We start from the raw sequence: 27247 nt of genomic DNA, 5'->3' as shown, positions 1-27247 counted from the left end.
ATTTTAATCCAGTCCTCATTGCAGCTGAAAACTGATACCAACCTTATTGGTAAAGTCTATTGCAAAACAGAAACTAAAATATTTAATAGTCAGTAACAGTGTGTGAAAGGTTTTAGTGAAAAAAATAAAACAAGTATTTATAATTTTTTTAAAACAGTGCTTTTTGATACAAATTCCAAATGATCCAGAGCATCTGAGAAGCTGGTACTCTGCACAAGAGTTCTGCAGTAGCTATGATGGGTCACTTGCTTCCCTTAAAAATGAACTGGAACAAGGTAAAGTACGGAAAATAATGTTGAACAAATACAATTTTATCTTCATTACGATGCTGTAGTAAGCATCTAGGAAAGATGTTACAGATTTACGAAAAGAGAGAGCTCAGTTTCTACTCATGTTTCCACTGCTCTAAACAAATCAGCAATTCTCTTTCCCAGTTTACCAAAATGTAAAGATTCAAATATCCACTGGGCTATAGACACTCATGTTTCAAGGAATAGATATAATTTTGTGCTTACTACCATGCCTTAGAATTAAAAAAAATACCCATCGAAAAAAAATTGCTATGTAAAATTTCTGTCTTATGAATGTAACATCACACTGTTGTAAAAACAATCAAATTTTTATCCTTTAATAGCACTTAAATCTGCTGTTTAATATAGCACCTAAATATAGCACTAGGCTGGAAGTGTCAGGGAAATAAATGCCAGTACATTCAGAAATATTTATAATCCCTATTCATAAAAACTTGTGGTTGAATTTTATACATTTGTAAAACCACTTATTTGGAGGTTGGAGGAATCCCACTGGCTACCTTTAGTTGAGAAATCCTGTTTTTGACTAAAACTAAATTTTTTTCCATGGCACACCTTAACTGAACACTTAAGTTGCTGGAGCTGCTGTGAACGTTTCTGAAAGCCTTATTAGTTAATGGACTATATCGTAACCCAGTTGAAATTAATAAATTAATTTATGTTGGGTGACGCTGAAACACTCATGTTCTTACCTTTTAATAACTTCCGAATGGCGTTGATTAGAAATAAAATTTGGTGTCTTGGAAGAGACTTTATCTATCCCTAAATGGCTGCCAGTTAATTCTATTTAATTCCTGTTTCATTTTACAGCTTTCATAACAATGAATCTATTTGGACGGAAAACTAGTGTTTGGATAGGTTTCCAGAGTGATGATTATGAAAAATGGCTGAATGAAAATCCTCCAATGTATTCCAACTGGTCTCCAGCTGAAGTAGTGGATGTGAGTATTTCCAGGGTCTTTAATGGCAGTGAGAAGTTGTTTTATCCATGAAAGCCTTGACTGCCACGAAGACAAAATCTACCTTTTTACAGCAATTCAGTCTTCTCTTAATTTTTGCAACTTCAAACAACTGTGAGCATTGCTAGAGGTAACAAAAATGGCACTACTGAGAAAGTTATTTACGTAACTTGTGGCTATAGTCACATTTCTCCTGCAATTGCTTTTAAGCACCAAAGTTTGAATTTTATGGTTAGTATCATATGGTGGGTCTGAGCAAAGTTCACGCATAAGGTGATGAATTTCATTTTTTAATATATTGTTTTATACCACATTACTTTGTGTTTGGCTTAGCCTTTTAGTTTGTTCAGTGAAAGCTTGTGACTTTTTAATGAAGAGATTATTGCTTTAGATTGTTTTTTTGGGAGTATTCATATTTATAATAGTGACTCTCAGAAAACTATTCTTCTAAATTTAATGAAATAATTATATATTGGTTTTATACAGTCTTTTTAAATTAATATAAGGTTATGTGTTTAATGCAGAGACGACGTTATAACAGTGTGAACATTCAAGAACAAATTCCACTATGTACACTGGTATCAAATAACCCCAATTTTTATTTTACGGGAAAGTGGTACTTAGAAAACTGTCAGAAAAATTATGGGTTTGTCTGCCAAAAGGCTCAGGGTAAGATTTTGTTTTCTTTGCTTCTGTTCTCTTTTCTTACTATCTTGCATTTATCTTTATTTTCATTTAGAAACAGCCTGTGATGGGTGTCTATAAAACGAGGAATATAAAGGATTTTTAAGATAAATTATACTCTGATGTTTAGCCAGACTGGCTTTACATTATTTAATAAATTAATAGCAGTGATGTATAAGTATCTCTAAAAAAATATTTTCTTATTAAATTTACTTCCTGACTTTGAGTTTTCTGTTACCTATCTTAGATTCAGTAATGGAGATGAAATATTATGTTTTCTTGTCATAGCAAGCAGAGTAAGAGCATAAAATGACAAACAACAAAACTGAGGGTAATTTCTATGAAAATATTAATTTAAAAGAATTTTTTTTAAAAAATGTAGAGGGTGGAACTTGCAATATTAGATCATAATAGAGTCCAAAAAGTTTATTTTTGCAAGCAGTGTGAACTGACTGGCTGATGAAATAGAATTTGGCTTTTCTTTTTATGCCTCTCTGATTCTGTTGCCACAATGTGCACCTGCCAGAAGCACAAAGCTTTGGCAGGGAACACACGTTGTGTGGTTTCTCTGATCCACATTGCTGCCTTGCCTCTGGCATCCCCAGGGTGCTGGGGCAGCTTTGGAGCCTTTCCAGGGGTTATTGCAGCTCTGCCCCAGAAAGCTGCCAGATCATGGTACCAAAATAGAGCAGCAGAAAATAATTGACCCTTGAGCAAAAGGAGGGCTGTAATCGAAGCCTGTGAGGAGTGTCCTTGAGTGCTGTACTCTGTCTCGCAGGGATGGTTTTATATGGCTCAACTTGATACATCACCTGGTGATTAAAGCTAAAGGGCCAAACACCCCTCTGCTGCACTCTGCCAAGGAAACAAGGGAGAAGGAGTGGAGAAGTAAAAGAAACAAACATAAGCTGTGGGCAGTGCTTACATGTGGCTCTAGCAAACCATAGCCATATTTGACATCATTTATTATGAACTATGGTTGGAGGGAGTGCTGGAGTAATCCTGCGCATAATGAATTTTCCTGCTGGTTTGTTTCCTTTACCTCCCAAATGCTTGTATTTTAATCTCTTGCTGCTATTTCAGACAGATGGAAAAGGTGTTAAAAGGCAGGAAGGAAAGCAGTAGCCTTAGAGCTGGGGAGTGTGGGTGGGCGTATGGGGAGTTCATTATGTTCCCCCAGCTGAGTGTTGCTGCCTGCCCCATGTGAGGGATGGGAGGAGTCTTGTCCCTCATTGTGGCACTGGAGCACCCTCCCAAACCACCAGGAAGTTCAGTTTGCAAACTCAGCAGAAAACTTCCATGTCTCTCTCTCTCTCTTTTTTTTTTTTTTTTTTTTTTTTTTTTTTCCCTGATCAGTTTAGTTTTGTGCAGCCTTCTCAGGCTACATCAGCTGAGTGCAGGGTTGGGCAAAAAGCAGGGAATAGGCAGCTGGAGGAGCAGGGAAGGCAAGGGAGGGAGAAGTGAGGTAGTCTTTAGCTGTCAGTAGTGAACTGCTGAATTTACTCAAAGGTCCAAACAAATGTATCAATTCCTGGAAAGATGAGATGGTGCTTGGCTTCTGCCATCCTGTCCACATACCATCTCCTCTTTTTCAAAATATTTTCTGTATGAAGTTAAAGTAAAATAAATCAGCCGAAGAACTGAACTGGGCTCTGATCTTATAGTGATGGTTGAGTTAGGATTGCATCAGCATTTTACTGCCATTTTCTGCCTTTTTTCAAGCAATGACATCCACTTTAGGTTAGGACAAAACATAGTCCTTCAGTTAGCTGAAGAGCAAACTTTTTCTTGCTTAGAAATTTCTAATTTCAAATTATTTGTGGATGACAAATAAGAAATTAATTTGCTATTTTAAGATACTTGTTAACATTCTTCCTCTCTTAGTCATAGAGGGAACCAAGTCTAAAAAACACTTCACCTCATACAAAAGGTGAAGGAACAACTTCATTTTGTAGTCACAGAGAAGCGTTACAGACAGAAGTAATTTAATTCTGTCTGTCAGTTTGCATTAAACTGAGGTATTGCTTTAATAAGCTTGTTTAAAGTTTACTGTGAACATTCATACACACTAGCAAAGGCATTTGCCTCCTTTAGAAATGTGCATATGACAGCATCACAGCTGGGCTGAGGTGGAGATGGTCTCTGTCTCCTGATTTTTCTCTCAGGGGAGGCTCTACTTAAATCTAAGAAGTCTACTTCCCTTTTTCATTTTTTGGATGGTGCTATGTTAGTTTATCATCAAAAAGATCTGTAAGTCTCCATGCACAGAGGTTTTCTCATTAACTGACAGTACTGTGATCTTCCCTACAGTGGCTCATGGATAGTAAGCCTGAGCTCAAAAAAGCGCCCAAGCACTTCTGCAATGAGCCACAGTTTGTCATCCTCTGAGTTGTGCCAGTACAGTCAGTTATTTGTGAGGCCAGACTTTGTGCTGTAAAGTGATCTCGGAAATTATTAAAAATGGGTCAAAAAAAAAAAAGATAATTTAAACTGCATGCAAGATGCAAGGTACCTGGGGTAAGTGCACTTTGTACTTGGGATATTCCCAGACCCCATGTGTTTTCTTACTGACCTTCAAAGATTCAGGCAGTCCAGGTTTACTTTTTTGTTGCTCTCCATTAAACTCATTTGACTCCTGTGATGAGTTTTTCCTGTGGTGGAATTGCAGATACTATCATCATCTTTTTCTTTTTAAAAGTTCACAGTGCCTTCCTGAAACCAAGGACTCTTTGAGTTTTTAGATTTGTTTTTAAAGGATAGTTCTGATTTTTTAGAAGCTGTTCTGCTATGTTCAAGCGGTCTGTTTAGAAAAAAGAAATACATCTTTTCTTTTTGTTTATAACAGACATATCCAGGCATGTCATCAATGCATCTGAAATGTACCCTGTGCCAGATACTTTAGAATATGGTAACAGAACATATAAACTAATACACGGGAATTTTACATGGTCCTCAGCTTTAAAAACCTGCATGGCAAATGGCGCTGAGTTGGTCAGCATCACAGACCAGTATCACCAAGCTTTCCTCACCATCATCGTCAATCGGCTGGGATACAACCACTGGATCGGGCTGTTCACTTCGGATGTACGTAGTGGATTCCCTAACTATGAATGTGATACTGCAAAGGAGTTTTTCCAGCAGCATGCTAATGAGATGTGTCACTCATCTGAAGTCATAGGAAGTTTGCATCTGAAAATGAAAATTTTGGAAAGCTGGAGCCTGAACCTTTTTTTTTTTTTTTTTCAACATAATGTATAAATCTAATGAGACCCAATTTGGGGCAACTACTACTGAAAGCTAAAAGCTATAGAAAACATTCAAAGCCACAAAAAATCTCTTGTGGTGTCAACATTGAAATGATGTTCCATTTTTAGTTGCTTAATGGCTCAAATAATCACTTGCTGAAAACAGCATATAAGACACAGTTTGTGGTCTCCCGAAATCAAACAGGGAAGATCCTTGGTTCTGCCTTTTTTTAGAGCCAGACTTTGAAAAGGCAAAAGACATTTTGTAATACCTGGTGAGGATGCCACCAGAAGACAAACTTCTGTGATGCTAAAGAAAATCAGAAAGATAATCTAAAATTTATTTTGGCAGAATGGACTTCACTTTGAATGGTCAGATGGGACTAGGTCTTTGTTTACCTTTTGGGAAGATGATGAGTCCCAGGCCTTTGGCAGCTGTGTTTACATTGATACTTCAGGGCACTGGAAAAGTACTAACTGTGAACGACTTCTGGAAGGAGCAGTTTGCCATGTGCCACCTAGTAAGTCAGAGTTTAGTTTTACATTAAGTCTTTGCAGCTGCAGCTGTGCGTATTGACAGTCAAGTATATGAAAGCAAGTAAATTGATCCGAGGTTAAGCACTAGTGATAGTAAAATTCAAAACTGAAACAGATTCCTGGATTGCCTTTCTGTATCTCCCATTTGTGAAACTGTTTTTCCCTGTAAAATATTTGCCATCAGGTCTTGTCCGTAGGAGAATGGAAATAGAAGTGTCATATTAGAAAAGAAGCAGAAGAATTACTTATTCTGTCTTTACAGTCAATACTATAGTATCTGTGAAAAATTATGATTGCTCATTAACCTAGCTCAAAGGGAAATATTTTGTTTGCTGCAATTAACTGTGGGATAATAGAAGGGAAGTAAAGTGAGTGATGAGTCACGTCTTCATTAATTGCATATAAAAGATTTTGCAGCTTGTTTTTTTTTAAAGATATGAATATTTTCCTGTATTCTAAAACATGTTGGTTCCTGCAATCTGTCAGTTATCTGATCTTCATTTGAATCCAGAATTCAGGTCTGGAATTCCATTCAGTCCAAGACTGCAGAATCTTTGGCAGGATCCAGTTCTCAAAATAGTTCCTGTTTGGTGTCACTGATCACCAGGGGTTCACCTACAGCTTACAGCATTTGAATCTGTTGAGAAAAAAAGTTGTCTTGGAATCCTTCCAGACAACAATTACTCTCTAGCCTGAGTTCTGTAGTGAAGCCTGACCAACTTTCTCATTTGTTGGTCAAGTTATGTAATCATATATAGACTAAGGTTTACTTAATTTTTAGGAGTTGTATTTTGTAGCAAAGTAGGATCCATGTGAGACCATAGCACAGCCAAAAAGGGATGTTAATGTGATACTGCAAAGTGAGCTTGTAGAATCGTCCTGAGTCAGAGGGACTCTGTGCTACACATTGCACACTGAAGAGGAGGGGCTGGCTGCAGCTTCCTGACAGGACACTCCTCTGTGCCCTGGGATTTGGCATCAGCTTTTATTCACAGCTTAGTGAAAAGAAGCTGTGCTGCTGTTAGAACTCCCCAGCCCTTTGGGACATTCTGGGCAGCTCAGAGGGCTCTGATGTGCCCATAATTTGCTCATAACTCCCTGTCCACATCAGGGTGAGTTGGATTGTCCTGATACTGCTGTTGCAATCTGGCAACGTTTTTGATCAGAAATAAAACCCACTTTACTGTTCTAATACATACAACCACTAGATTTTCACTTGGAAAAATAAAGGCATTATGCAACAGCATTCTTATTGGCATTACTCAAAAATTTTTTGTGTGGAATTTTACATTAATGTGTATGTTGTTGTGCCAATAAAGCTGTGCTGTTATCTCTTATCACAGAACAGAAACTTACTGCCTATAAAGGCTTATGTTCAGAAAAAAATGTTCCCTGGATCAAATTCAAAAACAACTGCTACAGCTTTTCCATGGTTCTGCAGGGCACAAATTTTGATACTGCATATGATGTCTGCAAAAATCAAGGTAAGGGATTATTTTGTAGCTTCATTTGTCACTGTGATTTCTTAAGGAAATTTATGTTTTCCGAGATGACTGAAATAATCTCTAGTTCAAGGTATTTATAGGCTCATAAGCCAGCTATGACAACAGAGGCAACATACTTCAACAAAAATGTTCCTTTCCATGTGAAAATAATAATTTATGGCATAAAGCATAAAATGCATTTCTTTCCCTTCAAATGTATTTTAAAATCATATAAGAACAGTTTTATGTCAGCCTGAGCATTTTCATACTGCTGAAAAAATTTAAGAATTTGTAAAAAATAACCAGACCATTTAAGTTTTTCAATAAAGGCACTGTTTTTGAAATGCAGTGTTACATTTTAATGGCATTGATTGTTTGAAAATTTTTTTAACATTTTAAATTGAAAATTTGTTTTATCTGTAGGATCAAATCTCCTAACTATTCAAGATGAAGATGAAAATGCTTTTATTCTGGAAGAATTGCACAGTATTGGTTATTCTGTGCAAAAGATTTGGTTAAACATCCTGCTTGTTACCGACAGTAAGTTTTGGGTAGAAGAGAACTGCATGTAAGAATCTGGTTCAGCTTTTGGCTTATTTTTATTTCAATGCTGATATAACCATCTTCTAAAACACTATTATCTTTTGTGATTTTTTTTTCACTGCCTATTACCTGTTTATAATTCAATAAAACCAGTCAAGCTTTCTGGTATTGTTACTTATTAGTATTTTGAATACTCAGTTGTTATGCGTGTATGTGAATGCCTTTATTTTCTTTTAAAAAAACACTGCAAGCTGTTTTCTTTGTCAACTACATAGGATATTTTTAAACCTGTAAAAAAAATAAAGTACTGACCAAACAGACAAAAACCTGATATTCTTTAATTTAATATTTATTTATGGAAGGGTAAGTCTGACTGAAACAGAGATAATTATCAAACCACTATGATGTTTTCTAATGATTTATCATTTCTGCCCTTAGATGAGACAGTCTCCTGGTTTGATGGCTCTCCCTTAAGTTATTCAAACTGGGGCATCAGGGAGCCTGAATTTGATAATCTCAAAGGGAATTTCTGTGTCAGCCTGAGAACCACAGATGGAGTCTGGCAATTATCTCCCTGCAGAGAAAAAAAGGGATTTGTATGTAAAATGATTGCTGGTATGTTCTTCCATAAAAGAAGGCAACTGTGTTCTTTTAACCATTGTTCTATGTATTCCTTGTTGCTTCCTTATTTGCTCTTAGTTTTCCTTTAAATAATTCTGTCCCTTAGTGTTAGAAAAAAACCCTGTAAAAAGTGCAGCCGGCCAGGGTAGCCTGTCAAGGCCCCTGGGTAGCCATTGCATTATTGCTGACAGTATTATTATATGACTGCCTGCTGTATGCATAAGCCATGTGCAGAGAATCATAGTATTAAAGAATCATAGAATACCAGGTTGGAAAGGTCCTCTAGGATCACCTGGTCTAATCTTTTTAGGGAAAAGCATGGTCTAGACAGACCATTCCAGCACCCTGTTCAGTCAAACCTTAAAAGTATCCCATCTGGAGAATCCCCCACTTCCCTTAGGAGATTCTCATTGTAAATCACAGTTCTCATTGTGAAAAATTTTCCTTTTGTGTCCAGTCAGAATGTCCACAGAAGTAACTTATACCTATTACCCCTCATCATTTCCATATGTCTGCTTGTAAAAAGGGAGTCTTCATCTTCTTTGTATCCACCCTTCCAGTACTGCAGTCAGGTGATGAGGTCTCCCCTAAGCTTTCTTTTTTCAAGGCTCAACAAACCCAGTTCTCTGAGCTTTTCCTCATATGGCAGAACATCAGGCTGAGCTCCACTAAGCCTGTAGGACAGGCAGACACAGCCTGGGAAAACTGCATAGACACCAAGTCACCAGGAAAGTGAGGCTATGAAAGAGCTGAAGTGTTTCAAGAGCCCACCCAAAATGTCTTAGTCACTGCTGTACTCAGTAGAAATGTTAGTCTACTACTGCACAGATCTCATGCATTTACACTCTTAAAAGTGAATAAATGCTGCTGCTCCATCCTATAGCCCATCAGATTTAAGGGATTTTAGGTAGCAGATTAAATTATGTTTAATTTGGCCAGTTGGAGTGCCATTGACATGAGTAAAGTTGAAGAACAGCCTGCTCTTTTATGGGTCTCGGTAGATGGGCTTCTCAGTATCAACTTTACCATGAATATACAGTTGCTTTTGTTAGCTCTGTGGGTAATTTCATGACTGTTCTCGATTCTGTTTCAGATATTGATGCAAAAGAACCCTCTGAAAAAAGTAAGTTTCTTCTCTACTTTCTTAATATTTTTATTTCTTTTTTAAAGAGTAAAGTCACATTTTGAGCTGATATTTTGTGAAGTAACATTTTTCACTGTTAAGCGTGGAATTGAAAATGTATGACATATAAGGGGTAATAATGTTTCCCATAAGACATTTGCATGGTTATGTTTAAAATTATTTAGAAACATATTTGCTTACTAACTTTCTGTCCTTCCCTTTCAGTGTCACACCATGAGCTTGCAGCTTTGGCTGGTCTTGTGACGTTGGTGATGCTGGCTGCCATTTCAATTTTTCTGTGGTGCCTGTACAAACAGAATAACCAAATCTTCAGCAGGATACTGTGGATCAGAAACACCTATTTGCCACAGATCAACACTGACACTTCTCCTTTGGAAGAAAGCATCCTCATTTCTGATTTTGAGAGAAGCAACAATTAATTCATCGTGTGTAGTAAGCATTCATGTTTTCCATGTGAAACTCCACAAGCTACAGTGGTTTTCTCCTTCTCTGGAGTCCCCCTGGGTGCCTATAGCCAGAGAAACCCTGGCAGCCATTGATATGAACACTGCAGGGGCTCACTGTCTTGGAGCACTTCTGCTTTGTGGTAAGATGAGGCAAGGGTGCATGGCAGAACCACGGAGAAGTCAGCTATAATGGGACAAGCTAGGAACTGAAAATACTGCCACACCATAAACCTCCAACTGCTCATGTGGAACAGTCCTGTCCAAGGCCCCAGAGCAACACATACAACTTTTTCCTTTGGAATGCCTGGGCTTTTCTGGGTTTTTTTTGTTTGGTTTTGTTTGTTGTTTTTTGGGTTTTTTTGTTTTAGTTTGGGGTTTTTTCTGTGGTTTTGTTTGTTTGGCTGGCTTTTTTTATGACACAGAATCTGCTCATGAACTAGCATTAAAATTTGGCCTTGAATTTAGGGACTCTGGAACATATTCCAAGAACTGTGGGACTTTTTTTCTCAATAGGCATTCCCTCTGGAAAATGAAGTTATTTTTCAGACATTGGATTCTTGCCAACTGGATTTCCAAGCTGGTAGAATGATGAGGTCACTTTTGAATCAGGAGTGCTGGAGTTTTAGTGTTTTGGCCCATGATGGTTCATGTTAGAAAATAAATGAGCCTAGAGATATAAGGGCATATGGACTTCGTCATCCTGAAATTGATACAGTCGTTTGAGATGGGTCTAGTATCCTGATAACGATTTAACTATGTGATCTCTCGCCTATCTTATTTCAGAACTTTAATCCCATCAACCTCTTTGAAAGACACATTTGGTCAATATCTGAAGAAAAAAAAACTGTTGTAAATCTCGCTCATAGTTATGGTAATAAGTTGATTTACAGTTCACCTACAGTATTTCTGCACACAGTATTTGTGCGTGCTTTTCTGAGACCCTCTTCTCAAAAGCTGCGGATGAAACATGGGGGAGCCACATAGCCACATATTCATATGTGGCTGCTTCATAAGCCCATGAAGCAGGCCCTCAGAAGGGCACTTTTCACTTTCAGTGTTTGTACTAAGGTTCTAAGGGTGTAGATACATTTCACTGAGCAGTTGTTCTGCAGGCTAATGGCTGTGAAGGACCCAGCTCAGGTCTCTGCACTACCTCAGTTACAGCAGCCGGAACAGCGCTTTCTCACCGTAGGGCTGCCTCCACCCTAACCAGTCCTCCAGACACCTCTCTGAAAATATGTGGAAGGCTTGAGGGAATTTTATTTTTACTGCAGCGTGGAAAAACAAGTGGTTAGTCATGGTGGGTTACTTCATAATGGATTTACTGTGCCTTCAGTCGTCTTTAAAAGCTACTGTGAAGGGCTGCATTTATTGTTGGGTTTGTTGGTTTATTTGTTTTAAGATGACTCATCCAGACAATGTTGCAAGAACTCTAAGATGGAGGTAAATTCCTGAGAATTAAGCAAGAAGCTTAACGCCAACCGAAATGTTTTTACACAGTATTTGTGCACAGGCACAGGAATGTATCATGTCTTTTAGTTAGATTTCACATGACCAATTCTAGGAACATTGCAAAAATTGTCCATGTTAGAATTATGTACAGGGCTATTTTCAAATACTATTTGGTACACAGAGTATTTCTGTGTTCAAAAATGTTCCAAATGTTGCCAAAGAGGCTGTAGATGGTTTTGATCCCAATATCATCTTCAACTTATGGTTTCTGATAACTTCTACGGGTGTAGCTATCACAAGTTCTTAATCTGAGATTTTTCCAATTTCATCTAGTGGTTTGACCCTGTAAATTAGTCTTCAGTAATGCTTTTAAAGTTTGTTCTAAGTCCTATAGATTTACCTGTACAATGCAGATTAATCTACAGGGCTCTTTTTATGTGAATTCAAATACTGGAATTCGTGGACTGCAACTTTTGAGTACAGTTGCCAGATCATCTGTGGTTTATATGTATGAAGTGTGATAACTTTTTTACCAAAAAAAATACACCCACACACAAAAAAAGGTTGTCTGTTCACCGTGAGAATTTCGTTTATTTGCACTACAGTTGAACAATCTTAAACCAACAAATCTCCTTCATCATATTCACTGACAAGTGTAATTGCTGCCTTCTTAAAGCAAGCAGAGTAGCTTGTGGTATGGTTTTCGTTTGTGAGAGTAAGCTGTGTTGTCTCTGAGGACCTGTTTTTATCAGGCTGCAGTGCTGTTACCTTGATACGCAGACTCGTCAGAGTATGATTTGGTTAATGAGGGTGTATATTTTATTTTCGCAAAAATTGACAGAAATTTTTTTTCAATTTTCCTTGAGGCGTGTTGTAATCCTTTAAATACATTTAAAGGACATTGGTATAATAAATAACTCTAACCTAAAAATAGTGATTGTTCATTAGCATCAACTCTGATATAGATGATCCTGCACTAAGGGAAAAATAGTTCAAAAAGTGTTTTTTTCACACTTTGAAATGGTTTTGAAGGGAACAGACCCTTAAATATTTATATCTTTCCTCATATAACTTTTATAATTGCAGGTATTACTCACCCATGACTGTAAGAGCTGATTGCTTTCTAGTCCTTGTTCTGGATTTTGTTACCATGGCTTTTGTTTGTTTTCCCTTAATCAGAAGTCTCTTACACTATTCCTGATCAGAGTATGTGGTGATTGTGTTTTTACTGCTGACCTTGATGATATTGGCAGCCAAGTTCACTGTAGGATTTCAACTGGAAAATTAGATTGTGAAAAACAATTTTCTGTGCCATGATTTTTCTTGAATCTTTCCCCAGCTTTAATTAGCTGCCAGGCTTTAGTTCTTGTAAAACAGTTCGTAGGCTTTGCATCAGGTGATCCTGGTAGGAGAGAGAGCAAGCTTGCACCCCACTCCTCTAGCTCTACCTGGGCCCTGCAGATGGTTTACACACACCTGGTGGCTTCAGTGTTTCAGTGGACCTGAGTGCTGGAAGTGCTGGGAGGAGAAAGGTGTCATAGCACCATCTGTGAGGATGATGGATGGGAGCATGGTGCTGATGCACAGAAATTGTCTGAGCTGGTTGCCCGTTGTGCTTCTGTGGCTGCAGTAAAAAAAAAACAAACTGTGTGATTATTTTTATAGTCTGTTTTCCAGGAGAAAATTTACCTCGTCTGTTTAGCAGTTCCTACAGCAGGTCTCTGAGGAACAGAGATGCCTGATGCAGCCATCCCATCCCAGCTGGATGAGAGTCTGCAACAGGAACATACTCATGCTGGAGAGGTCAGGCGTGACTGGGCAGAGTGAAGGGTTGTGGTACAAGGCTGCAAGTGGGCAACATGACTCTCTTCCCCACTGTACCTCTCATGGGTGCAGTGCTGCCCTTCCTTGTGCAGGGACCTTCCTCCTTTCCCTTCCCTGGCTTTTGCAAGCACACACACACACACACACACACACACACACTGTCTCAATCTACCCTGGCTGGATCAAGATGAGAAAGGAGCTCTGGGGATGCTTAAAACCTGTGCAGTACAGAATGGAGGGAGTGTAGGGAAAAGGTAAGTTTTTTGCATATGCAGCTGGACATCCCAGGGCAGCATTGCACAAATTCCCAATTAATTTATTCTGCTATGTTTTTCTTCCATCGTTTTGCCCCCTCCCTTGGTGTAGTAACAGTCATCCCTAGTCTCTTGCAACAAAGAATATACTGGAATGAAACCAAATGGTATAGCCTTCCTCTGGGACATTTATATGTAAGCAGATTTTTTTTTTTTAGTTAAAAGCTAAATTGCACACATTCAGCAACTCTGCTCTAAATCCTCAGTTCAGAAAAAACCAAACAAAGCACCAAACCAAACAACCCCCACCCTAAAACCCAAAACCAAACAAATAAAAAAACAAGACAGCAAGGCCTCTTCTTAAGCTATAAGGTTTCCCTTGGTAATCAGTGGAACGTTGTCTTTTGTAGACCAGAGCACTGATCTTATACAATCTGTTGCCGTCGTGTGTAAGTAACCTGTCAGGAGCCAATGCACGGGGGTTAACGCTGTTCTGGGACGTGAAGCATTAAGGTTGAACTTGGTGCTTGGAAACGCAGTCAGGCTGGGTTTGGCCAGTAGATGGTAGTGGTGCACACCAAGCTGACAAACTGAGCTTTGCAAGAGAAAAAAGAGGACTCTGCTCCCCATCTTTTAGAAGTTTAATTAAATGAGCAGCAAAACTCCCAAGTTTCAGAACTTTAAATACCAACATCAGTTCTTACCCACGGCTGTGATACTAAAAAGCTGTGTTAAGGTGGCTTTTCAACAGTGACCAGTGATCATTCTCAACAACTTCCATGGGATACACTGAAATGCTCAGAATTGGATAATCCAAGTACTTATGCTGGTCTGTAGGTTGTTTCTTTTGTCATTTGGTGAGTGATGGAAAAATCAACCTGGGTTCCTGAGTATTAAATGAATAAGTAAATATATATTCGAGGTATGTTTTTGTTCTGGTCCCTTTGATGGAAAGTATTTAATTGAAAATTCACCAGCACAGTCTTTATCCTGTAAATGGATTGTTTTAAAATTTTATTTCCTGACTGTGTCAATGCAGGCATTTACCTACTAATTTATGTGGGGAAATGAAAATTAAGACATAAATTAAAATTGTTAGACACTCTAGGTATACATCACATAAGTAATAATTCTGCAGCACTGTTGAAAGCAGATTTTTTTTTCCTTCTCTTGATTTATTCTGTAAGCTGCTCAAATGCAAGAGTTGCTGATCCATTTTTTGTATCCCCTGTGTTTATGCAGGTTGATCTGGGTTCTGATCTTGGAAACTTAACCGTAAAGGACATTGAGAACAATTTTATAGTAGAGCCTCACTTCAAAGTCTTAGTTTCTATAATCTTCTTTCCCTATACTGCAGCTTTTCTGGGCTTTCCTGATCCTCCTGGGATGAAGCAACTGCAGTTATCTAAGACAGTTTACAAGACTCAGCCTGCCGCAGTGCTTGCAAGTAACACCACTGTAGTTTGTAACCACCAAAGTGATCCTCAACTGTAGTAGTTTCCAAAAGAGCATAGCTATTACAGATAGTTGCAAAACTGCTGCTACCATTTCCTTTATTTCTCATGCTTCTTTGTTGGGTTTTTTTTGTCAGCTTGTGACTGCTATAACAAATACTACTCTTAACCTTACCCCACAGACTAGATCTCCACTGTGGTTCTCAGAAATAAAAGCTTGAAAACACAGTCTTAGTGAGATCAGCTAAGCCTGTAGATAAAAGATAAGTCTGGAAATGCATGGCAGGCTCAAAGTTACTGTCCTCTGCATGCCAGCACAGGAACATAAGGAAGACTCTTTCTGTGAATCATGCATGGAAAGGCCTAACAACCTGCTTTCCAGGGAAGTGGCCAGCCTGTAGGTAATGGTGGCAGACACTGGGTTCTTAGAGGCTATCCACCACAACTGGTCTACTGTGGTTGTGTCTCTTACCATACTTAGGAAAAGAAAAACTATCCCTGTATCTTTTCAGATTTTCATAGGACAATGTTCATTTTAAGAAATCAAAAGTTTCTGTTTATTCTGTACAAAAGAAATCCTCTGTATATTTTCTTAGGTCTTTTTAGTGAATACTGAAAGTTATCCCATCATGTACATTCCTCTTGTGAAGCTATTCTGGATACTAGTTGTAAAGCATGGTTTTACGCCTTTAACCCAGTCATAACCTGATTAAATCTGCTTTGTTGCTGCTTCCTGCCATAAACTTTGTGTGCCTTGTAGGTGAGAAGTCCCTGGAAACCCTCACTGGAAGCCAGAAGCGAACATGCACAGAACTGATAAAAGACAGACTCTACCTAATCAGCATCTTTGTGCTGCTTGGCTTCACTGATGCTGGGTTTGAGACTCCATCCCAGAGCTTGATGCTTCCAGGTTCATTCAGGTGTGTAAGCAGAGTCCTTAACATTGTATGTTGCCAATGAGCTACAGTACATAAACTTTTAATATAAAGTAAAAGAATATACTGAGTCATTTAAGGCTTAATTTATCGTGGCCCTACCACAGGGTAAGCATCATTCTGGTTTGTCTGTACTAGTTTCTTTGGGAAGTTTCTCCTGATGCTAGCACGCTCACCTATTCTGTACCTAAATCTGACACCTTACATGATGCTTACATGGCCTAGACATTATATTTTCTGGTATTTAATATTAAAAATAATAACAAGGATTGTTTCTGAAAAGTGAGAAAGCAGTGTTTCTGCTGCCACATGTCGTGTCCTGCTGATCCTTCTGGATGAAAATGATGTTGAGAGGTAAATTGAATTACTTTAAATATAGTTTCAAAAGCAAATATTGAAGATCGAGTTGTATGTATAGGACACATTGTAGGTGTAAGAAAAATTGTAAGGTACCTTTTATTTAAAAGTAGAAATGTATGGGAGCAGCCCCTGAAGGCTTTCCATCTGGAGAGAGCAGATTAATAGAATACAGCAACTACCTTGCCCTTTGAAATAACTGTTGCATAAATAGCAGAGTGGCTTTTCTTCACACACCCTACCCAGGAACATAACTGGCATTGTGGCTTTGTCACAGCAGGCTCCTGCAGTGCCTCACCCCCTGAACACAGCTCCTCTGGAGCACACCCACCACATGTCTGGCAGTCCCAAAGCAGTTAAGTTAGGGCAGAAGGAATGAAAGCCCATGTGGGCTCCTTTCTCTGTCCTGTCCTTGACCATCCATTCTCTTGTGACTTTCCAGAATCCTTCATGATTTGAATTTTAGCTATTGCTACTTACATATAAATTGGCTTCATTCCTGCCTGATAGAAATAATGTAAAGTGGAATTTTTTGAGTCTCGGGTGCTCTTGCAGTTAACTTTCCTACTTGCTCTGATATAGCACAAACCGAACCCTGATGGAGGGAAAGATAAATGATAGAGCTGACCACTGGTGAAGCAGACGTATAAAGAGAACAGGGACCAATTATTTCGCTTGGGAAGACTCAAACAAGAAGCAGCTGACTGAAATCACAGCAGGAAATGTGTGATAGAATACCATGGGAACAGCTGGGCCAAACAATAAGCATCCAACTAAGTGGCAAGGTCACTTTGAATGGCAGTGTGCACTGTTAAACTGGATAACTGTGGTTTAGAAATAAACAGATCAATCCACCACCACTGCTGGGGAATAGATTCACAACATGGGTGGATGGCCCTTTCAGCTCTGTCTGGATAAAGATGAGTAAGTCTGCTGAAAATATTGGTGTGTATATTTTTGTGGGTCTGTTGATATATCAGCCTACTGCCTTCTAGCCTTATAGACTCACAACAGCCAGAATTTAGGATCTCTGTGAACACAAATTCCATACAACTGGAATATGGAAAACACCTCTGGTTAAATTTGTGGTCTGCCTCAGGACAGAAAGAAACAGTTCTGAAATGGGTAAAGCTGAATCATCCAATTCATGTACTACAGAAACCAGTGAGCACCCAACCTGCCCTAGCTACTCAAAATCCACAGCCAAGGTAAAAGTGAATGCCCACTTCTGCAGAGGAAACAGCAATGTCTCTGGCTGCCTTTCTTCCTCTTTTGCAATGTGTTAGTGGAAACAGCAGCTTCCTGCACAGCCACTGCCTGGTTCAGAGCACTGAGATACAACTGACTTTGGTGGACTTACACATGTCTGTTCCTAGCTCCATGTGAGCCTGCTGGAGTGTGTCTGTGGCCAGATCTTGATCAAGAGCTGCTGGATAGACTATAGAGCCTGTGATGCTCTAAGCAAAGCCGTAAGCATTGTTCAAAATTTCCAGAAATTGTATTTAAAAAGAGCCCTAAGACAGCCAGGAAGTTTTATGCCTCTCTCTGGAGACAGAGAACATTCATAAGATGCTGACAAAAGCAGGAGACCTGTTGGAGACCCTGAAAGACCACACTGGAGCATGTTCCTAAATATAATGTCACCCAAAACAGATGCAAGACTTGTTTTGAGGTGCACAATGCTGTGTCAGTGCTAGTGTTTATTATTTTTATGATTGCATTTTAAAGCAGTGGTTCTTTTGATCCATACTAAATGCTGGTCAAGGAAAGAAAAATAAAGCTTACATAGAAAATAACAAAATTTTCTGGCTGGAGGCCACAACTTCACAAGAGAATACTGAAGGCTAATATGTTTTGTTTGACGTCTTTGTTTCTGATAGATGTTGACTGAATTCAGGAGGATGACAGCACTTTGAACAAAACCAGCTGGGGAAGTCAGTTTGCTAATTATTAACCCTCTAGGGAAGAGACTGAATTGGAAATGTGCATGCAAAACATTCTGGGAAAATACAAAAAATAATGAAGATCTCTTTGGAAAATAAATACTTACACTGTGGCTTGTATTAACAAGGATACAATTTGTGATAGATGACTGACTTTCTCAAAATAGATAATGATTCAGTTTTGGACTCCTATTCTCCCTGTAGTATTCTTCAACAGTCTTGAGACTGAAGTAAGCCTAACATTAAGGAATTCTTTGAAGGAATGAATAGAAGTTATAAATTTATTGTGATATCAATAATAGAGGAATGAAAAAGACTATTGTCAGCGTCTTAACCACTTCGCAGTATTGAAAGAGAATTTTCAACTCTGAAAAAAGGAGAGGAGCATCAAACTGCATACTGTGCCTTGGAAATATTACACTAGAGCTACTGTGAAAAACATTCAGATAACTGATCTTAAAATGTAAATAACAAAGAGGAAAAAAAGCATAATAGGACAGTAGGCTCTGCTGTGACAAATTTACATCTCATGCTACCTAGATGATCTGATCCTTTCTCCACAACTGGCCAGCTGGCTATATAGTACGTGCAGGTATTTTTCCCCCATTTCAGGTGTTTTAGGGATATAAGAAGGAAGCATTAGATATGAGCAGTACACCAAATTCCAATGTAGTTCAGTGTTTAACTTAGCTATAATTAGAACATGAAATAAAAATAGAAAAAAGGGACTAAAAGGAAAAACTATCCTTTAGAATATTATCTTTATCTTTATCCTGAAAAAAAAAAAAAAGATGGGGAAAGAAAAGAAATTTAGAAACAAATTTCACCATTTGCTTCTTTTCCTGCTTCATACGTTGGCTGCAGCACAGAGACATCTGCTGTTAGCAAGTAAATGCCAAAATAGATCTAGCAAAATGTGTTATTGTTTAAAACAAATCATGTAGGATACTAAACTGATTTTTGTTTTGTTCCTTGTAATTCAGTGGGTAGTAATTTTGGGTGTCAGATTGTTAAAGACAAATCTTATAATTGTAAAATAAGCTTTTTGAAGAGGAATCTTACAAAAATTTAGCATCAGAGATACACATATTTTTTACCTGGTTTTAGTTCTATTAGTGGTATTACAAGCTTAGCGGAAGTACCATTCAGTAAACAATACAATAGCTGGCAGGGTACCTTTTGAACTTGCCCATTCTCTGATTATTTGCAGCTCTTATTTAGTTGCATTGATATAACTTGTCTGTGTCTGTGTACTGACAGCTATTATAAATTATGAACTGGAGTAATTATAAAGTGTGCTGTTTTCAGAACGCTGCAACAGTCCCTGATCCTCCCAGGACTGATTTAAATTGCAGTTGATTACGTGAAGCAAACAATTGCAGTATTTTGGAAAGAAAGGATTAATGTCAAGTATCCCAGAGTGACCAAGTATGAGTCTTCAAATGTTACCATACACTTAGAGATCAGAGGGGAAAAGCCACACATTTTGACAAGAATTAATGCAAAAGGGACCCAACCCTGACTCCTGCTGGTAAAGTGCCAGTTGGATGAGATGCCTTAGCTTGTGGATCCTGATGCTTTCATCCTGCAGTTGTGAGAGAAACCAACCACTAACCAATCAAACAAATCCAACAGGTGTAATACTCAACATGTGTGAGCATGCATTACTGCTGCTTTGCTTCAGCAGTTACAGTACTAATAACAAACAAGTAGCCAAATTACATCAGAGCAATAGTCAGTCATGTATCAACCAGTCTTTATTTCTCTGTTTCAGAGAAAATGTAGACAAAGTCATGCATTTTGCTGTTTTGCTGGCTGGTGGCAGGTACAGGCAAAAGGATTTTCTTGATGCTAGGAGTTGGGGAGATGCAGTCACTGTTTCCTGATTTCACTGGTATTACCTCACCTGTTTTTTTCTTTGAGTATTCCATGTGGAATTCCAAATGGAAAAAAAAATTCTTTGATGGTCTTTGAGGGACAACGATTGCCAAGAGCCTTCAAATTGCAGAAACACCACCTTGTTAATAAGTGGAAACTGCTTTGCTGGAACAGTGTGAAGTGTCTCATTCCATCACTGTTTCAATACTGCTTCTGAAACAGATACATATTTTGCCAGAATACTGCCAGTAAAATTTACTTTTCAAAGTTCTTTTTTCCAGATAAACTTGAAGTAACTTTTGTTCTCAATTCAGGCATTACCTATTAAACAGCAAAGGCTTAAATGGAGCTAAAATGACAATGTAATGACCTGGATAAACTTGACTCTACTTTCACTTATGGCTCGGGTTAAAAATGTGACATTCCCATCCAAATCATGTTTCCTTGCAGTGTTGTTATGGTGTTGTATTACAGCATTAATAATCCATGGTATTGTTTATAAAAATAAACTAATTGAAGGGAACTTCTGTTAACAGTGATCTCTACCACTATGTTTATGTTCATGCTTTCTTTTCATGTCCAATGCTTGTGTTTAGACATGTATTCTTAGATGAATACATCTATTCTGGTTTGGAGTATCCACCAACTTTTGCTTTTAAAGTCCAGGCTCTTGGCTTCTCTTTTGCATGTTCCTATTTTGCCATGTCTGTCATGAACCCTCTGGCAGGGCTCATGGCTATAAAAGTGTATGGGAGTAAAGGTTAAAGATAAATGCTAGGTTTAACAAATACGGTTATTGTTGCCATAAGGAATCACTTCTCAAGTTAGTGGTTGGATCATTCTATTTTTAAGGTAGGATTACAATTACATTCCACATCTGTGCCTGACTTGAAGTTAAAATCAGAATCTTCTAGCGTTTTGTTTTTCTGAAGACTTCAGGTTGTCAAGAGCTAGATTCATAAGGAGAACATGGTCTGACTGTCAGACTTTATACCAGTAAGTCAACATTCAGCAAGTCACAATGAGATATGAGTGAGACTCATAGTAGTAACATACTCATTTGTGGGGAAAGGGAATAGGGAGACCTGAATTCCACTTTGTGCTCTAGTAAATATTTCAGTGCTGTGAATGAAGTTGATCAGCTCCAAAACAAGACACTGAGAACTTGCTTTAGCCTGATGATTACTGAATTAGTCTGGATCAGTGTTAATTAATAATCTGAACCATTAATCTGGTTCAGATTCCTCTTATAAAAAGGGATTGCATAGGATAGCAAAGATAGCCAAACTGTCTGTGTATTTGTTAAAAAGAGAAAAATGACATCTTCTCTTTCTCTGGCTGGGAACTTTCCTAGTGGACCAGTCTATTGTCGAAGTTAAGAGAAAGGAGAAGAGGTGAGTAGTTCTGCACTGTCAGGACTCCTGCAGATGTGTCAGCAGTGAAAAGAAGTCTAGGGAAAATGTGGGCCTGCTGCTGAGTGGGGTGATGGTAACAAAGGATGTGGAAAAGACATTTTTATTTTTGATCGCTGTCTTTACTAGTAAGATTTTATTTCAGGAATCACAGGCCCCCATGACCAGTAGGAGAATATGGAACAATGGAGACTTACCCTCAGCAGAGTAGATCAGGACATTTAAACAAATTGGACATAAATAATTCCGTGGGACCCAGTGGAATGCATCCATGAGAGTTAGTGGAGTTGCCAGCTGTTATTGTGGAGCCAGTCTTCAGTATCTTTGAAAAGTTACAGTGATCAAAGGAGGACTGAAAGAAGCAAATGCTTAACTTCAAGAAAAGAAGAAGAGGATCTGGTGAACTACAGGTCAGTCAGCCTTACCTTGATATCCAGGAGTGTGTTGAAGCAAATAATTCTGGAAACAATTTCCAAATATATTAAGAACATGAAGATGACTGTGAATCATCAGTATGAATTTGATAAGAGAAAATCATGCCTGATAGTCTTCTGTGGTGAAATGACTAGCTTGGTGGACTAGGAGAGAGCAAAGGATATTAATCATCTTAACTTAAGCAAGGCTTTCATCACTTGCTCTTATAGAAACCTCATTAAGACACTGCTGGCTAGACAAGTGGACAGTGAGGTGGATTGAAAATGGGCTGAAATGCCAGGCTCAGAAGATTATAATCAGTGGCACAAAGTCCAGTTGGAAGCCAGTCACTGATGGTAAGCCTGGGGCCAATTTGTGGCCTATATTGTTAAACATCCTCATTAAAGCTCCTTGATGATGGGGCAGAGTGCACCCTCAGCAAGTCTGCAGACAGCTGAAGATGAGAAAAGTGGCTGGTACACCAAACTGTGATGCTACCATACAGAAGGATCCGAGCAAGCTGGAGAAATCATCCAAGAGGAATCACATATAATTCAAAGTTAAATGCCAGCTCCTGCACCTGGCAGGTGATGACCCTATACATTAGTAGAGTCTGGAGATCAACCAGCTAGGAAGTTGCTTTACAGAAAATGATCTGGAAGTCCTGGTGAATACAAGCTTGGACATGAGCCAGCAATGTGCTCTTCTGGCAAAATTGGCCTACAGTATCCTAAACTACATTAGGAGGAGTGTTGGCAGCAGGTCAAGGTATGTGATAATTTCTCTACACACCACTAGTGAGACACATCTTTAGTGATAGATATAGATCAAGCCAGTTATGGACTCCCCATAACAGGAAAGATAGAGATGTACTGGAGCAAATCCAGCAAAGAGTCACAAAGGTGATAAGAGACTGGAGCATTTGTCATATGAGGAGTGGCTGAGAGACTTGGGACTGTTCACTCTGGAGGACAGAATGCTCAGGGAGATCTTGTCGGTATCTATAAAATACCTATACTTGGTGAGAGTAAAGAAGATGGAACCAGACTCTTCTCAGTGGCATTAAGTAAAGGGACAAGAAGTAACAGGCACAAACTGACATAGAAGACATTCCTTTTGCAAAGAAGAAAAAATTGTTTGTTTTTTTTTAATCTGGTGGTAGTTAAACATTGGAGCAGATTACCGTGAGAGGTTGTAGAGTCTACATCTCTGGAGGTATTAAAAAAGCAACTGGACATTGATTTGAGCAACTTGCTGTAGCTGACCATGATCTAAGCAGAGGATGCACTAGACTATCTCTAGAGAGCCTGTGATTCTTTGATATAGGACCTGGATTAATTTCAACAGCATCTGAGTAATTCTTTCAGGTTTACTGGTTGTAAAGAAACATTCAGCATTTCCAAAGCTTGTGCATTACAGTGGGATCTAAATAGGCCAGAGGTTATTTAAATATTGTCTATTATAACTCCAGCCCCAGGTGGGCCAAAGTGTTTCAGCACAATGAAATACACACAAACCTTAAGAAACTTATGGACTTCATCCAGTGAAGTGCTGCTCTTTAGTAAAACATTTGTAGCAACTGATGTTTTAGTACTGGCAGCATAGTACTGCAAACAAACAAAAAAAAGAAGAAAATGTAGATGTACTCCTTAAAGAAACAGAGCTTTTTAATTAAGCATAAATTAAATAGATCTCTAATGGAAACTCTATATGCAGTTGCAATGTTTTTCACTGCTGTAATGTTTCGTTCATTCTCCTGTAAGATGCCATAAAGAACAAGCTTACTGTTTGACAGCCTAAGCAAAGGAAAGAGAGGGCTCAAAATCAAAGCCAGGAACAGGTTCAGCTTGGATGTGAGTAGTGATCTCTAGAAGGGGAATATGTCATACACAGATATGATCTCTTGATCTCTGAAGTGACCAAACCCTTTATGGCTTAAAATATCTGTTCTGAAGTTTTGTCTAGAATCTTAGTAATGGTTAGTGCATGTGTTGATCACTGCAAAGCTGAGCCATAAGGAATCTATGCTGTTTTGTAGTGTCTTCATCTTGCACATTCTTCTTCATATACTCTGTGCCAAGCACATGAAATGAACTCACCAGCAGTGCTTGTGCAGTGATGAAAAGCTGATAGCAATACCTTCATAGTCTGTCCCTGATTTACCCATGGTGTCAAGCACAGGGAGAAGCTCTAAAAGCTCATTTGTATGCACTGTCCACCCACAAACTTTATCTCAAGTTGTGTGAGTGTTGAGTCACAGACAGGTAGTTCTTGTTCAAGTCCCAGCTTCATGTAAAATGTGGGTAATAACAAAAGCTATTTCAGTCTTGCTCTCAGAAATAAAAAGGCTAAGGTACATGTAATTTCTTTACAACAAAAGCCCCTCAAATCAATAGAAAAATGCAAAGAGCAAGTTCCAGTTCAAAGTGCCTGATGATTTATTCACCCAGTATAAACCTTCTTCTAGGTTTATACACTGTTTATACACTGTTGGATCTTACTAGCCAAATCACTCTTGTTCACATGCTTGCTGACCTCCTCTAAAGGCCTAAATAGCAAATACAGCATTTAGAGAAGACATGTTGACACTGTCCAAAAAGACCATATTTGTCCACACTAATTCTAAAATTAATTGCAGTTTCTACCGCTTTGTCTGGCACTGATGTTAGGTTTGCCTGATTTCAGTATCATTCATCCTGTCTCCTCATTTTCCCTTTGGAATCTTTTTTAGTGACTGATGTCACATTGCCACTCTCTGGTCTCCAGGCACAGAAAAAGCTTGAAGAGAAAGGTAGGTCCATTTGTAGATCTGCTATTTCTTATCCACACCTCCTTTAGAAAAACCCAGTGCCTATAAGACAGTCCTGGGTTTCTGTTACTCTGCCTAGTTTGGCCTACAGCCTTTCCAAGTATGTGGCTTATCTGCTTATTCAAGTGAACATGTGTGCTGGTTTTGGCTGGGATAGAGTTGTTTTTTTTCCATATTATCTTGTATGGGCTATGTTTTCATTTGTATGGGAAACAGTGCTGATAATAGAGGGATCTTTTTGTTTCTGCAGAGAAGGGCTTACACAGAATCAAGGCCTTTTCTGCTCCTCACCCCACCCCACCACTGAGTAGTCTGGGGGTGCACAAAAAACTGGGATGTGACACAGTCGGGATATCTGACCCCAGCTGACCAACGTGGTATTTTATACCACATAACATCATCCTCAACACATAAAACTGGAAGAAGAATAGGGAAGTGGGGGACATTCAGAGTCATGGAATTCGTCTTTTGAAGCAAACTTTATAAATGATGGTGCCCTGATGTCCTGGAGATGGCTGAACATCTATCCATCAATGGGAAGTAGTGAATTAATTCCTTTGATTGCTCTGCTTGTGTGCACAGTTTTGCTTTACCTATCAAAATGGTTTTGTCTCAATCAAAGGGTTTTCTGACATTCATACTAATTCTTTCCCTCATCCCATGACAGGGGAGTGAGTGAGTGGCTGTGTGGGGCTTAGTTGCTGACTGTGGTTAAACCATGACAACATGCAAATACATCATTTAGCTTCTTTGCAAATATTTTTTGCCTCTCCTCTGTTTTACTTCACAGTTTTCATTTAGTCCACTAGACTCTAGTGGGTTTCTTGGTCTTGATGTGTCTAGAGGATGTAAGCTTGGATTCCTTTTGCTAGCCGTGGCTCAAGTATTTTTATTGTTTTTTCACTGTGTTTTCCTTTAACATTTCACTTTACAATCCTTTCTGTGTTTTTCAGTTGGAGATGACCTTAACTTCATGTTTCTAATATTCCACCCTGTGGTGAGATTAGCTGTGCCCCCTTCCTTTTACCAGTTCTCCAGGCTTTACTAGACGGCGTACACTGATAGTGCTGTGCACACTTCAGGAAGCTCAGCTCCACCTGTAAGAATATACTGTTCCTAGCTGCTCCTTTTTGCTCTCCCTTCACAAACTTTCTCATTTCTCTGTCTGTCCATTTTGAAACTGGGCGCAACTATTGTGAATGTTTGTTCTTTGTCCAGCCTGTGAGAAATTTGAATATAACCACAGGAACAGCAACTGCGAGCTGAAAATGTAGGACAAGATCTTGCATATTAAGGAGGGCCAAATGATGGGCTGCATCTCTTTTGTGGCTTTCCATTCCACCTCTCTGTGAAGCAATATTAATGAAGTCTGATGTAGGCTGTGTTATATTCCAATGCTGCAGTATTCAGACAACACGGAGTTACCTGAAGTACAGGTTTGGTAGTATTTCCCACCCTCTTTGCCCATATGAGCTCTCTCTCAGCAAACCCTCTCTGGTCTTTTGGTCAGGCAGGCAGTCTGTATTCAGTACTACATATGCTTAAAGCTGGCGTTTTGGTCCACGTGGATTCTGTGTCATCTGCTGGGTCCCTATTTTGTTCATTTGATTTTATTAAAAGATGTCACTAGTAACTTTCACTACCCCACCACCAGCCAGGGTGACTCATCTTTTATGTGTATTTTATGTCCTGGTACTGCGATACCCTGCAGATGGCTTGCATGTCATTATCTTTGAGTTAGATCAGGCATTTGATTTACCTCAATTTGGTAACTGGGATTTTGGCATTTGTGTAAAAGTATGTGTTGTTGCTGTGTTTGTTTCCTTCTTCATTTCCCTTTTGAGAGGAGCTCCATTAGTTTTGCATTCCTTTTTTCTGCTCTATGGCCTTTATTGCACTCCAAAAGACACAATATGCCAATGGCACACTGAGCTGTGTGTGCCCCACACCTGCTGCCCTTTCAGTTTGTAGCTTGATCAATCACAACCTTTCAATGCCAGCAGTTTAGCCCCAAATGAGTGCACCCTTTCCACACAGAATTTTATCTCAGAAGTGTTCCCAATTCTAGATTGATCTGAAATTTTCCTCTTTACATCATCTTCTCAGCTTCACATTGAAAGTTTACCTCTTTCTGGTCACACTTAGGGCAGTGGGGGTATTTCGGAGAGGGTATATTCATTGTGCCTTCAACAAGCTCAATTTTACCTCCAGAACATCATGTGAAATTCTTATATTCAGGCGCTTCCCCAGCACTTTTAGGGAGCTGTTCTTTTCATGTTTAAAGAAACAAAAAAACCTTTTTCATTTAAATGTATAAGCTCTTCCACCTGGATTAATTTTTGTTTGCTTAAAAACATTTCCCAAATTATAGCTGATGTTCTTTTAAACCATTCCTCCAAACTACGGGGTTTTTTTGCAACAAATATAACGTGGTACAAAACATCATCTGAGTCTGAGGTTCCAGCTCCCACAATCATACTTTGAGTAATAATCTTACACTGGCACAGTGACAACAGAAACAGCTTCTTAGGAGGCTGAGCA

The 27247-nt window shown here is 38.8% G+C and overlaps 1 protein-coding gene across 1 annotated transcript in view; it reads left to right on the top strand.

Annotated features, from left to right (window-relative positions):
• PLA2R1 (phospholipase A2 receptor 1) overlaps window positions 1–11959 on the top strand; it is a 43131-nt gene extending 31172 nt beyond the window's left edge. The window contains exons 21-30 of the mRNA XM_030454528.1: window positions 158–275; window positions 1122–1252; window positions 1795–1939; window positions 4800–5038; window positions 5552–5720; window positions 7080–7220; window positions 7644–7760; window positions 8202–8378; window positions 9478–9507; window positions 9733–11959. Coding sequence (XP_030310388.1) covers window positions 158–275; window positions 1122–1252; window positions 1795–1939; window positions 4800–5038; window positions 5552–5720; window positions 7080–7220; window positions 7644–7760; window positions 8202–8378; window positions 9478–9507; window positions 9733–9947 — 1482 coding nt within the window. The 3' untranslated portion in view covers window positions 9948–11959. The remainder of the gene's footprint in view (window positions 1–157; window positions 276–1121; window positions 1253–1794; window positions 1940–4799; window positions 5039–5551; window positions 5721–7079; window positions 7221–7643; window positions 7761–8201; window positions 8379–9477; window positions 9508–9732) is intronic.
• The last annotated feature ends 15288 nt before the right edge of the window (window positions 11960–27247 follow it).

The sequence above is a fragment of the Calypte anna genome, chromosome 7 (assembly GCF_003957555.1).
Source record: "Calypte anna isolate BGI_N300 chromosome 7, bCalAnn1_v1.p, whole genome shotgun sequence".
NCBI classification, from domain to species: domain Eukaryota; kingdom Metazoa; phylum Chordata; class Aves; order Apodiformes; family Trochilidae; genus Calypte; species Calypte anna.
The sequence above is the reverse complement of the archived record's forward strand: the minus strand, read 5'-3'. Positions and strand labels throughout refer to the sequence as shown.